The sequence below is a fragment of the Rana temporaria genome, chromosome 3 (assembly GCF_905171775.1).
Source record: "Rana temporaria chromosome 3, aRanTem1.1, whole genome shotgun sequence".
Taxonomy (NCBI): domain Eukaryota; kingdom Metazoa; phylum Chordata; class Amphibia; order Anura; family Ranidae; genus Rana; species Rana temporaria.
The window spans coordinates 412,122,991-412,139,795 of NC_053491.1; the positions used below are offsets into that span (position 1 = coordinate 412,122,991).

The following is a 16,805-nucleotide window of genomic DNA, read 5'->3' on the forward strand; positions in this document are numbered from 1 at the left end:
CTTAGACAGGCAAGTGCATTATTCACAAAGCACTTGCTCCGTAAGTTGCGGCGGCATAGCGTAAATCTGCCGGCGTAAGCGCGCCGAATTCAAATTGTCAGGAGGTGGGCATGTTTTATGCAAATAAAACATGACCCCACGTAAATGACGTTTCTCACGAACGGCGCATGTGCCGGTCGTGAACGTATCCCAGTGCGCATGCTCCTAATCACGTCGCAAATAGTCAATGCTTTCTTTTTTTATAAATTCTTTATTTTACCATTTTTCATCATTTCACATACACATTGCCTCTAACAAAGGTTTGTATCTTATCTTACAGCACAAATCCACTTAACTCTTAACATCGGGCAATTTTTCCATTCTTTGATCAAGTCCATCTCTTTATCCTATACACCTTTTTCTTTATTAATCCTCGAAACCAAAATGCTAATGGACCTTAGCTTTCTTCCTTTACATCACCCGCATCTTTGACGTGAACTCTCCCCGTTAGAGACCTTGATACCCCTTATTTTCCCAAGTAAGTCCCTTCCCCCCCTTCCCCCCCCCCCCACATTCGAGCCTGTTGTTCAAAACCGCAACATTCTCAAATGAAAGAAAGAAAAAGGGAAAGAAAAAAAAAATACAAAGAACTCCAAGCTCCTCCCTCTCCCCCCCTCCTACTCCTCTCTTCCCCTATAGCTGACATAGGGTGCCCATATCTCCCTGATCCCCTCCTCTTGTTCCCTCAAGGCTGCTGTGAGATTCTCCATGTGTTGCATTTCTGTAATTTTTGCCAACCATTGTGGTCTGCTTGGGGGGCAGGTACTCTTCCAAAGAGCTGGAACACATGCTCTAGCTGTGACCAATAGATGCCTTACTAGGGATTTCTTATATTTTTCTATTGATATCGGAATGTCTAGCAACAGATAAGTCGCCGGGTCCTCTCCTAAAAACATCTCAGTTATTTCTTCTATAACTTCGGATACCATTTTCCAAAAATCTTTCACTCCCTCACAGTTCCAAAAAATATGTAACAGAGTTCCCTCTTCTTTTTGACAACGCCAGCAAAGATTTGTCACTTGTGGGAAGATCTGGTTCAGAACTTCCGGCGTCCTATACCACCTGCTCAAGATTTTATACCCTCCCTCCTGAAATTTAGATGCCAGTGATGCCCTATGGTTAAATTGAAATAGTTTTTTCTTCTGATTTTCCGTAAAAGTTACCCCTAAATCTCTCTCCCATGCCTGAATAAAGCTTATCTCCTGTGGGGCTTTTAATTCAATTATTAAAGAGTAGAACAGTGAGAGTGCATGTCTGACCGGTTCTCCCTTAAGACACAGTTTCTCAAATTCTGACAGTGTTACTCTAACCCTTGTTTGTCCTTGGATTGATCGTAGAAAGCCCCTTAACTGTCTTCTCCTATAAGGGTCCAGATCGTCAGACAATTCCCTTTCTATTTCTTCATTTGACATTACACGATTCTCTCTCAAAAAATGTATCAATCTGGTTTTGCCCTGAATTTTTAAATTCCCAAAAACCGAGTCCCTCAAACCCGGAGTAAACGCTGGGTTCCCTAATATTGGTGTCATCGGATTCACGTCTGTTTCCCCAACTGAGTTTCTGAATATTTTTTTAACTACACTAATTGTTGTCCCTATCGTTGGGTGTCTTTTAACTGTCTGTGATAAAACAGATTTAGAGAGCCAGATTAGGCCTTCCAATGGAAGCTCCGACATTGCCTGTTCTAAAAGCACCCAGGGTTTATCCTTAGGTGGTAGTGTAAGTGTAAGTGTAAGTATATCTCTTCTCACTCTGGCAGGTTTCCCTGCCCATATAAATCCCGCAAACTTAGCTCTGATTTCTTTCAAGAATCCCTGAGGTATTCTGGTTGGGAGTGTCTGTAATAAGTACAATAATCTTGGCATTGCATTCATTTTTATGATGTTGATTCTACCGAACCAGGTGAACACCTCTTTATCATAGTTCACTTTAAAGTTTGAAAGTGCACCATATTTATCTATCTCCGAAAGCAGTGGGGGCAGAGATAACGCCGGCTCAGTTATGAAAAACATTAAGTCGTCCGCGAATGCTGCGAGCTTGTGTTCTCCCCCTCTCACGTCAATACCTCGAATATCTGTTCTTAACCTTATTGTCCTTAAGAAGGGTTCTAACGTTAAAATGAAGATAAGTGGCGATAATGGGCACCCTTGCCGCGTCCCATTGCAAATGTCAAAGGGGTCTGACATAATGCCATTTATCTTAATTTTAGCTTTCGGTCGAGAATACAAGCTCATAATCCATCTTTGCATCCCCTCTCGCAGTCCAATATATTGTATAATTGTTTTTAAAAATTTCCAATCCACCCTATCGAACGCTTTTTTCGGCGTCGGTCGAAACCAGTACTAAGGGCTTTTTGTTTGACTGTGAGAGGTGGATTGCATTTATCACTCGCTGCGTATTTTCTCTACCTTCTCTTCCTGGGGTGAACCCTACCTGATCCTGATGTATCAGACCAGGGATATAAGGTAGTAATCTATTTGCTAGAATTTTTGCGAAAATCTTTAAGTCTGTATTCAATAGAGATATTGGCCGATAATTTGTGCACTGCGCTGGATCCTTCCTCTCCTTATGTATAACCGCTATGTGTGCCATGAGAGCTTCTTCTGGCATCTCCTGTCCTTCTCGTATTGAGTTATATGCATCCAAGAATCTTGGCATCAGTTTTTCTGCATAGGTCTTATAATAAAGGAGGGTAAATCCATCTGGACCAGGGGCTTTGCCTGATTTTAGTAATTTAAGCGTATTTGTAAATTCTTCTGCTGTAATCGGGCCTTCTAAGCTTCTCCCTATTTCCTCCGATAATTTCGGCATTCCTGACTCCTCCATATATTTTTTTAATCTTTCCTCCCTCCCCTGAATCTTTGCTGTATTCTGTTTCTCCTTTAACTGGTACAGACTCACATAGTAATTTCTAAATATTTTCGCAATTTCTTGCGGGGATTTGACTATCCTGTCTCCTGTTGTTTTGATTCCCTCAATGTGATTTTTGGCCCTTGCTTCTCCTAATGCTCTTGCTAGCATCCTACTTGGCTTATTCCCATATTCGTAGAAAGCTTGTTTACTTCTACTTAATGCCGCTTTTGCTTTGTCAGTTAGTAGCAGGTTCAGTTCATCTCGGGCCTTCTTCAGCTTCTCCTCTGCCTGTATTGCCAATGACTTTTTGTGTATTTTTTCTAGTCTACGTATTTCTCCCATCAACGATTCAATCTGTGCTCCTATCTGACGTTTCCTATGTGCTCCCATTGATATTAGTATTCCTCTAATGTAACACTTATGCGTTTCCCAAACGCAGGTTGGGGTCACCTCCCCCACCTCATTATTAGCAAAAAACATCTCTAACTCCTGTGTTATCTTTCCCTCATACTCTGGGTCTTTTAACAAGGACTCGTTAATTTTCCAGTGCCACTCAGGTGCTACGTGTTCCCCCAATTCCAATATACAGTTTATCAGTGAGTGGTCCGATATTGAAAAAGATCCAATGGAGGCCTCTACTATTTCTTGTACAAAGTTTTGAGATATAAATATATAATCTATTCTGGAATAGGTTTTATGTTTAGCCGAAAAAAAAGTGTAATCTCGCTCATGTGGATGGGTAGTCCTCCAGCAATCTACCACCTGTATCTCTTGTAACAATCTATTTGCTTTACTTAATTTACTGTATGCTATATGCGAGGTTCCCTTAGATGTGTCGAGTATAGGGTCTAAAGCAATGTTTAAATCTCCTGCCATTATTACAATGCCTTCCCTATTCTGGTACACCTTGTCTGTGTACTTCTCCAACGCTGCGATCTGTCCCTCGTTGGGCAAGTACACATTTACCAAGGTGACCTTCTGATCGTTTATATATCCTTTCACTATAAGAAGACGTCCTTCCTCGTCCTGGATTACACTTGTCTCTTTCCAGGAAATCATTTTTGAAAACATAATTGATACCCCCTTTGTCTTTGTTGTCAATGAGGAACTGTGGTACACTGTTGGGAATCTGTGATTCCCCAACTTTGGGATTTTATTTTTTCTAAAGTGTGTCTCCTGGAGGAATACTACATGCACTTTCGCTCTCCATAATTCTGCCATCAATTTAGATCGTTTCTCCGGGTTATTTAACCCTTTTACGTTATAGGACATCACCGATATCTTTGCCATTTTGATGTTTTACTAACATTTTTCCCCAGCGGCTCCTATAGGGATGAGGGAGGGGGAGAAGAAGGATCGAGGAGTTAGGATAGAGAGAGAGAGAAAGGAAGGAGGAGGGGAGAGAGAGAAAAAATAAAAATAAAAAAAAAAACACAAGGGGGAGATGGCCCAAAAAAAAAAAAAAAAAACTTTTGCCCCCCTCTTCTTCAAATCTGGTTAGTCCCCTAGGATCCCAGAGATGTAAAAAAAAAAAAAAAAAAAAAAGGAAATTTGTTAGCGCCTCCGACTTCCCTCCACACGGAGGAGAGACGCTCTAATGGGGATAGGTGTATGAGCACCGAGGAGAGACACGTCTTCATGCTAGTCCGGGTGCAACCCGTTAATTAACCCTTGAAATCCTATTTTTTAACCCCCCCCCTATACAGACAGAAAAAGACCATTTTAGTAACTAGGCATTTTATCCAACTACCATATGTTACAACCCCGCATTTCTACCAACCCCTTATCAACCCCTCTCCCGCCTGTGCCTCCCCTCTCCCTCTTTACATTACTTGCTTTTTACACTTCCAATTATTAATTCGTCCATACACTTTTAACCTAAGTTTTCCCTATTCCTTATCTTCCCGGGCTGACTGTTATCCCACTTTATATCCTCCCCCCCCCCCCACTCTACCCATTTTCCCCCTCTCCACCCCCGACCTCCCCGTCTCCCCCATCCTTTTCTTGTCCTCCTTCCATCCCCTCCCCCTCCCCCTTTCCCTGTGTCACACACTAAATTTACCCTTTCCCTTAGTATCTCTATGTGTGGTATGTGTACTATACATTAGTGTGTATTTTTATTATAACATGCTAATTGAGTGACCTTCGTTGGTTTCACAAGTGATATCCAGTGATACATTTTTCCGTTATTCCTCCCCCAGTGAATAAAACATCAAATTAATTACATAGAATTCCCAATTTGGTTTGTGACTGAGTGATTGGTTTATGACCCCTTCCTCCCTCCCCCCATACTTATTATATTTACCCCTTAACTACCCTTAAGTTAGTGGCGAAAAAAAAAAGTTTTAATAACCCACCCGGTTCACAAAAAAAAAAAAAAAAAAAAAAAAACACCCCACACTTATCTACCCTTACCCCCCCCCCCCTTTATCCCACCCCCTCCCCTATCTATAATAATATATATTATCCTTACCCCTAAACTACCCTTAATTAAAAAAAAAAAAAAAAAACCCACTCTTTATCCACCCTTACCCTCCCCCCTCATTTCCCCCCCCTACCCCCCTCCTACCCCTCTCTGGGTGGGAGAGGTTTCTAATCATTGGTTAACCTCTCTAACATCAAACCCTTCAGATACATATAGGAAAAAAAATAAAAACTAGAAAAACAAATAAAACCATCAATCTTAAAAAGAGAAAGCATATATACATTTGAGTCTAGCCAAAAAAAAGGGAGTCTCAAAAAAAAAAGGATTCTGGCACATTGCTTCCAGAGACAACCCTTGTCGGCTATATTAGACCCCTCTTAACCAAAGACTGGAATATTTTCACCAGCTCCCTCTCCAAAAAGGGAGTTCCTACAGAGGGCGCCTACAGAGGGCGCCATCTAAGAGGGAGGTAATGGGAGAAAAAAAAAATATATATATATGTATAAACAGCAAAACGAGAGAAAGAAAAACAGGCGTATTAAGTTTTTCTTTTTAGAAAAGGGAGTTGGTTAGTTATTATGTAAGACCCCCCCCCCCTCCTGAAAGTTAATATTAATATCAATAAACTTTCTCTCTTCCAGAATTGAGGGAGCGATCTTCCATGTTCCATATTGCCATTATTACTATAACGGATAGGTCTAGGTCTGTCCTTCTGTCCACATCTTCCCTCTGTTTATCTAGCATCCCTCTCTGCTGCACCTGGTAAGTCCAGCCAATTAGGAACTTCTACTGGCGTTGTCCCCAAAAATTCAAATAGCGAGGGGAGCTGAGAGGGCTCTCTTAAATAAAAATTCCTTCCTTCCCTTTTTACGTTTAAGGATAGAGGATAGCCCCATCTATATATAGCATCTTGACTGCGTATTAATTCAAGTAATGGTCTTAACAAGCGACGTCTTGCTTTGGTTTGCCAGCATAAATCGGGGAATAACTGTATGCTTGCCCCCTCCCATGACACTGTTCCTTCTTTCCATGCTTCCCTTAGAAGTTCTTCCTTTATTCTAAAAAAATGTATCCGGCATAGCACGTCACAAGGATTATTCTGTTCAGGGCTCCGATATGTAGGGACCTTATGGACCCTATCCAACTCCAATGGGGATTCTGGGCTTTTTTTTAGAATTTTATTGAGAATAGACAAGACAGCTTCCCTGAGTGCAGGGCCCTCAAAGCTTTCGGGTATCCCTCTTATACGTACATTATTCCTCCTGCTTCTGTTATCAGCCTCTTCAGCCTTTAACTGCAATCTAACCAGTTGCTGTTGCTGCTTGCCAACTCTTTCCTCAAGGGCTACCAGCCTACAGTCCACCGCCATTTGCTGGCTCTCCAAAACACATATTTTCTGCTCCCCCACCACCACTTTTGCACGGACCTCCTCCATCTCTTCCTTTAAAGTGCTTGTCATGACCAATAACATTTTCTGAATGTCCTCCTTAGTTGGGAGAGCCTGGATAAGCCTGCTTAGCTGCCTGTTATCTGGTGTCACTTCTAATGCAGATATATTCCTTGTGCCCCCTAGGCTCTGTGTGTCAGACTGCATCTCCTCCTCAGGTGGACAGTAATTTGCTTTAGACATTACAGTACTTATTATAATATTACCCTCCTTAGATAATGGTATATGTAATGTAGCAGGAGTGGTTACTGCGGTCAGTGTCTCTGCTGATACCTCTGTGGATGTCACCGTAGGCTCTATTATAGGTTCTCCTGACACCCTTAATGCATCTGGTATGACAGGTAATATAGGTAAAGCTGACAATACCTCTACTGCGAATTCAGGGGTACCTCTCCTCAGTTCCGTCAGCTTTGCGATCACTGCTTTCCTCTCAGCCTCGAGGGGTGTCATAACGCTTCCCGCCCCCTCCTGGTCCTCCGGTATAGGCTCTCTCCTTACCGGCTGGTCTGCTGGGGTGAGCGCGGGTGCTGCCGTGCACTTCGTCCCTTCAAGCAGCTGTAATCTTCCTGATCCCGCAGTGACTGCAGTACCTTGAATTTGTTTCCCAGCAGCGGCTAGGCGGGGGCTTTCAGACAGCGACTCTCTCCTCTGAGCGTGACTTCCACGTGCGTCCTCCTGCCTCGCGTCACCCCCTTTTACCGTCATATACCGCGTGATATAAGAGTGACTGGGTACGTTCCCTGTACTTCTTCCAGTGCTCTTTCCTCTCCGTGACATCGGTCTTGGTATCCGCGGTTAGAGAACAGCTGAGAGCGTCTGCTTCTCCCTCACACGCTTCTGTAGATTAGAGGGAAGGGGGGTCGGGGATTCACCGCTCCACTATTGAGCCGCACCACGGACCCAGCTCAGACTCTCCTTCTCTGCGCTCACTCCTCCATGCTCACATCACCTCCCCCGGAAACGGAAGTCCTCCCAAATAGTCAATGCTTTCGAGGTGAACGTAATTTACGCAAAGCCCTATTCGCGAACGACTTACGCAAACGACGTAAAATTTTTAAAATTTGACGCGGGAACGACGTCCATACTTAACATTGGCTATGCCTCATATAGCAGGAGTAACGTTACGCCGGAAAAAGCCTTACGCAAACGACGTAAAAAAATCCGCCGGGCGCACGTGAATCGGCGTATCCAGCTCATTTGCATATTCTACGCTGAAATCGACGGCAGCGCCACCTAGCGACCAGCGTAAATATGCACCCTAAGATACGACGGCGTAAGAGACTTACGCCAGTCGGATCTTAGCCTAATTTTGGCGTATCTTGCAAAGGGGAAGTTCCATTCTAATGGTGCCACCCTTTGGGCTGATTATGCAAATTTCCTATCTCATAACTTGCTTCTGAGCATGCACATTTTGTTGTAAATTTTCCCCGACAATTCTTTGCAACATGAAGATTTTTTTCACAAAATTGTTATATTAACAGGTTATTTCTCTCACACATGCATACTTGCAACTGCACCCTAAAATACATTCTGCTACTTCCCCTGAGTATGGCGAAAACAAACAGAGGTCCAACATGCAGGAAGCACAATTAGGCGTTATAGGAAACGCTCCAAAAAGTGACTCTATTTTGGTAAGCAAACAGCCCAACACATAATCTAGGAGGCACAATGAGTCATTTTTTTCCACAAGTTTTTGGAAAATGTGAAGAGAAAATGAAAACGCATTTATTTTTGTCACCACTGGCCAAAAATGTGACACTTCCGATGGAAGACTCCTCCTCCTTTCACGATATCCTTGATTAACGCATTGCTTTAACATCCGTAGCAAGTGCTATGTGAGTGTGGGCGCAGAACTTGGAGTATGCGATTAAAACCAGCTGCCAAAGAGAAGAGTCATTAATGCTCTTGATGAGATAAAACTCTCAGCGGACTTTACAGGTGAGGCAGCTATAGGCATCATTCGATGGTCATCCAGAGCCATGCTCGGCTCAGTCACAGCCAAAAGAGCACTGTGGCAAAAATGCTGGACGGCTGGCCCATCCTCAAAGCAAAATTGCTGTAAACTGCCTTTTGATGGGAAGGCGCTGTTTTGCCCAAAAAAAAATGGAAACTATAATCTCCAGGGTTATAGGAGGAAAATCAGGTCTTCTGCCCCAAGATCGAAGAGCCAGAGGGGGCAACCATCTAGAGGAGCGCCAAACAGGTACTGGGATTTCGGGCGGCTTTCTCCCATTCAAGGGCCAGTGGTGATAAAAAATAAAAAGTGAAACAGTGAAGTTTTTAATAAAAAATATAAAAGATAAGTCCCATATTGAAAAACCACCAGACACTAATATAACCTCCTTTTAAACATTTCCGGAAAAATATTTCCAAAAAGGTAACAAAAGGAGGAAGCGTAAAATACATGTATAAACATATGGATTCTGTATAGCAGGACCTCTGTATGGATATTCGTCCTAATAATATATGACACTGACTAAATATAGTCTCTTGACATTTTATTTGGACGTATCTAGACTAACGTTTGCAGCGGAAGACAAGGATAATCTAATCTAGATGGGTGAGGGAAAACAAAAAGGTTTCACATGTGTCAATAGACACGAGGAGTTCAACCGACTCATGTGATGCAATCACCATGTGAGTTCTCACATGTGTAGATGATCCAACAGAGAAAATGCGAAGCCAAAATGCAGGGCGATAATACAAGGCAATAAAATATGTTGTCGTTATTATTGATTAGTGAAAGTATGAATGCATAAAGAAAGCCCATTCTATTCATAGTAGTGGGACACATCCCACTCAAAGTTTAACCCTATGGGAATTCTCGTATTTAAATGAAAAATCCAATAGACTTCACAACGACATAATTGCCTGAATGATGGGTACCGATGTTGCACGGATGAGTACCGATGTGGCACGGATGAGCACTGATGTGGCATGGATGTGGCACAAATGAGTACTAATGTGGCATGGATGTGGCATGGATAAGCACTGATGTGGCATAGATGATAACTGATGTGGCATCAATGAGTCATGGATGAGCACTGATGTGGCACGGATTAGCACTGATGTGGCATGGATGAGCACTGATGTGGCACGCATGAGCATTGATGTGGCCTGGATGAGGCACAGATGAGCACTGATGTGGCATGCATGAGCACCGATGTGGCACGCATGAGCACTGATGTGGCATGGATGAGGCACAGATGAGCACTGATGTGGCGTGGATGTTGCATTGATGAGCACTAATGTGGCATGGATGTGACTCAGATGCGCACCATTGGGAGCACGGATACGTGTGGAGACGGACAGCTGCTGTTGCCCCGGATATCTAGGAGATATGAAAGGCTCATTATATTCAGGCGTGAGGTCAGCGCTCTGTGAGCATTCATTATTATGGAAACCACCCACAGAAGAAATCTTTTTTGATACATTTTGATGCATGAAGATTCACCACACTGAAATTATATTATTTTGGAAGGTCTATATTTGTTTATTTGCACATCATTGATCCTAGTATGGACTATTGCATGTATCATATTTAATTGTTGATATTGTACTCCATTTCACTCAGGTAGTCGCGCTTATCATTATTTGTTTATATACAGATGTGGTATGGATGACCATGGTTGAGGCACGGATGTGGCTTGGATGAGGGACAGATGTGGCTTGGATGAGGCATGGATGAGCACAGATGTGGCTTGGATGAGGCATGGATGGGCACGGATGAGGTATGGATGACCATGGATGAGGCATGAATGTGGCTTGGATGAGGCATGGATGTGGCTTGGATGAGGCATGGATGAGACATGGATGAGCACAGATGTCTTGGATGAGGCATGGATGAGGCACAGGTGTGGCTTGGATGAGGCACAGGTGTGGCTTGGATGAGGCATGGATGGGCACGGATGACCATGGATGAGGCATGGATGTGGCTTGGATGAGGCATGAATGTGGCTTGGATGAGGCATGGATGAGACATGGATGAGCACAGATGTCTTGGATGAGGCATGGATGAGCACAGATGTCTTGGATGAGGCATGGATGAGCACAGATGTGGCTTGGATGAGGCACAGGTGTGGCTTGGATGAGGCACGGGTGTGGCTTGGATGAGGCACGGATGAGCACTGATGTGGCATGGATGAGGCACAGATAAGGTATGAATGAGCACAGATGAGGCATGGATGGGCATAGAGGAGGCATTAATGAGCATGGATAAGGCATGGGGCGGCATGGATGAGGCACAGATGAGGCATGGATGGGCATAGATCAGTGCTGTGGGCACTTCAGATCCAGCCCACTCACACTGCTGCACCGGCTCCCTTCTCTCCTCACACTCCATACAACTGGTGTGAGGAGAGAGCTGAACCGGACATGCGTTGGTTTGTTGACAAGTAATTCGCTCTATCCATAGGCGTGCGCACAGGGTCAGAATGTGTTTCTGATAACTCAGCACCTCTGCTAACTTGTAGTGGTGCCAGTGGGACTATCTTTCAGTTGGATGCCAAATTCCTGGGAGAACTGCAGCCACTGGCTGCGGAATAAGCAGTCAAGCAGCCACATTTTATGATACTGTCTCTGTAATCCTGGCTACAGCATCCCTGACAGCTGAATATCACTCCGCCACCCGCTGTCAGAGATGTAGCATGTGAACTTCAGAGACAGCATCGGATAATTCCTGACTGCTTACTTCACAGCTGGTGGCTGCAGTCTTCACAGGAGTTAGAGCCGGTTCACACTGGGGCGCCTCGTCAGGCGACCCAGCCGCCTGACAAGTCGTGTCCCATTCTATTCAATAGAACCGTTCTAATAGGAGCGACGCAAGTCGCTCCGACTTAGAAAAAGGTTCTTGTACGACTTTGGGGGCGACTCGGGGCGACTTGCATTGACTTCTATACAGAAGTAATTTTGCAAGTAGCCTCTTAAGTCGTCTTTAGGACGCCTTGCCAAGTCGCCCCCGAAGTCATGCCGCCCCAGTGTGAACCGGCTCTTAGTGGTTACTAGAACCCACCACATCCTATGCTTTGTGTCCCTCCCCGAGTCTGTGTTTCTCTGGCTGAGTCAGGTTGGCTAAAGAAGGGGTTAAAAATGTTTCCGATGTGCTTTTTAGGCGCTTTAGAAGCGCTGCCCATTCATTCCAAAGAGCAGAGGCGGTCTAGGAGTGCTGTATACACCGCTCCCAAACCGCCCCAAAGATGATGCTTGCAGGACTTTTCCTAACGTCCCGCAAGCGCACCGCCCCAATGTGAAAAGTCACACATCATTCCTGCGCAGGCAGAGAGGATTTGAGAAGTGGTGAGCAGATGTTGTATCAGAACTCCATGCTGCATGCAGTTGTGGTCTCCTTGCAGAGTGCTGCCTTTCACTTGAATGGGTCACAATCAGTGGGTGCTATACCTGCTGAAAGCAACAGGGGGTATAATTGCAGCCACAGCATTTGAACATGCCCAGCTGCTGCCTCTACAGCTAAAAGATGGTAGTGGTTGAAGTGGTTGTAAATGCACAAAAAAATAAAAAATAAAACAATAAACCTGAAAGGCAAAAGGCATAATGAGCTAGTATGGGTAGCATACTAGCTCATTATGAAATACTTACATTAGATCGAAGCCTCGGCAGTGGTCCCAGTACACAGCTCTGGACCGCGACATGTCTCCCTGAGTTACTTTTCCAGGTATAGCGGACTCCGGTGCTGTTATTGGGCAGAGCCGCAATTACACCACTCCCACACATTCGCGCTGTAACGGCACACTAGCTGATTTAACGGCATGAACGAGCTATTGCTTCAGTGCGAATATGCCGATGACGTCGGCACATGCTGATACAGGGGATATCTCTTAGGCCTCGTACACACGATAAATAGCCAGAGGACAACGGTCTGAAGGACCGTTTTCATCAGTCCAAACCGATCGTGTGTAGGTCCCATAGGTTATTTAACCTTCGATCAAAAAAATGAGAACTTGCTTTAAAATTTAACCGATGGACTGGTAACCGATAGGTCAAAAACGATCGTTAGTATGCAAAAGCATTGGTTAAAAACCAGCGCATGCTCAGAATCAAGTCGACGCATGCTTGGAAGCATTGAACTTTGTTTTTTTCAGCGCGTCGTTGTGTTTTACGTCACCGCGTTCTGACATGATCGTTTTTTTAACTGATGGTGTGTACGCACGACGGACCATCAGTCAGCTTCATCGGTTGACCTTCGGACCGTTCTCATCGGATGGACTGATTATGTGTACGAGGCTTTAAACCGTGTAGAAGCGCCCGCATTTGAAAACAGTTTTCAAACCACACATGCAAGGTATCGCCGCGATCGTTAGAGCGAGAGCAATAATTCTAGCCATAGACCTACTCTGTAACTCAAAACATGCAACCTGTAGAATTTTTTAAACGTCACCTATGGAGATTTTTAAGAGTAAAAGTTTGTCGCCATTCCACGAGCGGGCGCAACTTTGAAGCGTGACATGTTGGGTATCAATTTACTTGGCGTAACATTATCTTTCACAAATTGGGCTAACTTTACTGTTGTCTTATTTTTTTTATTAATAAAAAGTGACTTTTTTCCAAAAAAAGAGCGCTTGTAAGACCGCTGCGCAAATACGGTGTGACAAAAAGAATTGCAACGACCACCATTTTATTCTCTAGGGCGTTAGGAAAAAAATATACAATGTTTGGAGGTTCTAAGTAATTTTATAGCAACAAAATGAAAACATTTTTTAACTTGTAAACACCAAATCTCAGAAAGAGGCTTGGGGCTTAAGTGGTTAACTTTACTCAAGCAGGTGGCTTAATGAATAAATTACTGAAGTTTAAAGTTATAACTTCCAACCAGTAATTTTACAGTAAATAGATAAATAATAAATTATTATCTTATAACATATATAGCATAATAATATATGATTTAGCTTTAACCTTTTCAGTAGCAGCAGATTCTCATTCTCCCTCTTAAAGCGGTTGTAAACCGCATAAACTTTTTTTTTTTTTCAAACCTGCAAGGCAAAAGGCATAATCGGCTAGTATGCACTGCATACTAGCCGATTATGAAATACTTACCTCGGAACGAGGTGAACACCACTTACCTGGTCCACGCCGAGCAGGATGTCATCTTGCTCCGGCGTGTCTTCCGGGTATCGCCGCTCCAGCGCTGTGATTGGCTGGAGCGGCGGCTCACGCGCGGGAGATTTAAAATCGGCAGGGTCCGGCAGATGCCGGTCCTTTCGCTGTGGATTCCCCCCTGCGCATGCGCCGCCCGCATTGCGAGGGGAATATCTCCTAAACCGTACAGGTTTAGGAGATATTCTTTATACCTACAGGTAAGCCTTGTTATAGGCTTACCTGTAGGTAAAAGTGAAAAAGTGGGTTTACAAATCTTATACCCATAAACACATGTTTTTTCCTTGTAGTTAAGAGTTTGCCGAGCTACGACCCTCAAAGTCGATCGTTTTTTTTTTTATGTTTATGGCAGTTGAGTTTCTGCCTCACCTGCCTCCCCTGACTGCACATCCCTGGGTTGTAGCAACATGTTACACCCTAAATATGGGTCAAACATGGCGCTAAGGGTGAACTTGGCCTTTAAATGTGGAGTTAAGCTTTAATTTAGAAGATATGCTTTTTTGGTACTTTCATTTTATTTTATTTTATTTAGCAATGCTTGTGTGTGTGTTTTCCCCTTTATGTGTATGGGATTGCTATTTGAATACTGTTACCTTGTTTGTTTTATTTTACTTTTAAAAACTTGTTTTTTCTTTCTGTGAAAAAAAGTTAAATAATGCAGCTTTGACACAAAAACAGGCCCAGCATAGTTAAAAGAAGCTTCTGTGACTTTCAGGATACCCTTAAAAAGCATTGATTTCCCCTTCTACCCCTTCTACCAATTGCAGTTAGCTGAAGTGGCCAAATTTGACCGTTCCATTTCACCAGTTCTATACCACGAACATGCTAATAATTCGCTCACTCACGTTTTTATTAATAATAAATTATTTCCTGTTCCTTCTGATACAGGATAAACTTCCTGACTACTACAAACCTTGGATGGATATTGCAGAACATTTGACTGTCTTGATTGAGACCAAAAAACTGCGAGATGCAGTCCATCAGGTGAGTGTTACCATCAAAGTGGAACTATAGGCAAAACGTTTTCTTTCTTTTTTTTTGGATAGAGAATGTAAGGATTAGAATTAAAAAAAATATATATATTTTTTTTTTTAAATGTCACCATATGTGTCCCATTGTGGAGATTTCCTTTCACTTCCTATCCCATAGACAAACAGGAAGTGAAAGGAAATCCCTGCAAATTAGGGGAATCCCTTGGGGACCCCCAGGTCACCAGAACTAATGTCCCTATTGGAAGATTTCCCCTCTATTACTTTTGTACGGACAACCCAACATTTGCGATTTTCTTTACTTTCACTTTCAGGCTGCATTCTCACCTGAGCGCAGGGCTGCTTATAGAAATTGTGGGGCCCCATACACACTACCTGACAAGGCCCCGCCCCCCCCAAGAAAATATTAAAGCTATATTTCGCTAAAAATACATAAAAATCCTTATTAGCAGACACAAGTACAACATAACTCAAAGAATCCCTGCTAAATCTAAAGGCTAAAACTAAGTTAAAAAATAAATATGAAGATGAGATGAAATAAATATACAGGCTGGGCTGTTGGAGTTCCGGCACCAGAGAGACAATGGAGAGGGAGGGAGAGAAACAAAGTTACAGAGGTAACAAACTCAAGAGCAGAGCTAACCTTAGAGCCAGTGCTGAGAGGGAGGGAACCCGGCACAGGGAGGGGGATTAGACAGGGACGAGTGTCTCTTTCTCAGCAGATAAAAGCTGGCAGTAGGGAGACGGGGAGAGACCAGCTTTCAGAGAGAAAGAGTTCTGAAATTGTTGTCCATCACTAATTCTCCTCCTTGTGTGGGCCCCCCTGTGTGCTCGGGCCCCCTACAAGTGGACTGGTAGTCCCCCCCTATCAGCTGCCCTGCCTGAGCGTATCGTTTCCAGGCGGTTTTTAGAGCGTTTTGCTTGGTAGTTTTTTAGGCGTTTTTGCCGAGTTTTGCAGCATTTTTGTACAGTCAGTTAGAGGTCCAAAGGTCACCCATGTAAAAAGCAGTAAAATGCCTGTAATCTGCCTAAAAAGAAGATCATGTACTTTTTTAAGCTTTAATCGTTTTGCTTCAGACAACAGAACGCTCAAATTTAAATAAATGGGATTTTGCTTGTTGGGCATTTTGGAACTTTTTTTTTTTTCACAAGAAAAGCATTTTGGAACTTTTGAGATGAGCGTTTTACGAACGTTCTACGAACCGAAAACGCTCAGGTGTGAATTCAGCCTTAATGATAATGTTAAAGGGGTTGTAAAGCTCCATGTTTTTTCATCTTAATGCATCCTATGCTTTAAGGTGGAAAAACACCTCGCTGTCATGGCCCCCCCCCCCCATTTTACTTACCTAAGCCCGTTCACCTGCTTTACGGGTCCCCCAGCGTCCTCTTCTCCACTGAGTCTTGGCATTGATTGGAAATTCTGACCGTCGGACTTTTGCTATTGGAATTTCCGCCAACAAAAGATTGAGAGCTGGTTCTCAAATTTTTCTCATTGGAGAAAATAATGAAACCACTCCCATTAGATTCACTTACTATATGGACACACACAGGGATTTCTTCAGAATAACAAAAGGTAGGAATCTGTAACAAAGTTTCTTAAAATCTTTGTACTGTACAGTGGATATAAAATAAGTCTACACACTGCTAAAATGTCAGGTTTCTGTGATGTAAAAAAATGAGACAAAGATAAATCATTTCAGAACTTTTTCCACCTTTATTGTGACCTATAAATTGTACAACTCAGTTGAACAACAAACTGAAATCTTTTAGGTGGATGGAAGTAAAAATAAAAAAGTGCGTACACCCTTAATCTAGGGTCTATCAGCATGGAACATCTTGACTCTTCTTTGCAAAAACACTCCAAATCTGTCAGATTGTAAGGGCATCTCCTGTGCACAGCCCTCTTCAGATCACCCCACAGATTTTCAATCGGATTCAGGTC

General features: G+C 43.3%; 1 protein-coding gene across 2 annotated transcripts in view; it reads left to right on the plus strand.

Annotated features, from left to right (window-relative positions):
• The window catches only part of IDO2 (indoleamine 2,3-dioxygenase 2), a 73,913-nt gene that overhangs the window by 12,424 nt on the left and 44,684 nt on the right, over positions 1-16,805 (plus strand). For both annotated transcript variants that reach the window (XM_040346074.1, XM_040346073.1), the window contains exon 2: positions 14,763-14,858. In XM_040346074.1, coding sequence (XP_040202008.1) covers positions 14,763-14,858 — 96 coding nt within the window. The remainder of the gene's footprint in view (positions 1-14,762; positions 14,859-16,805) is intronic.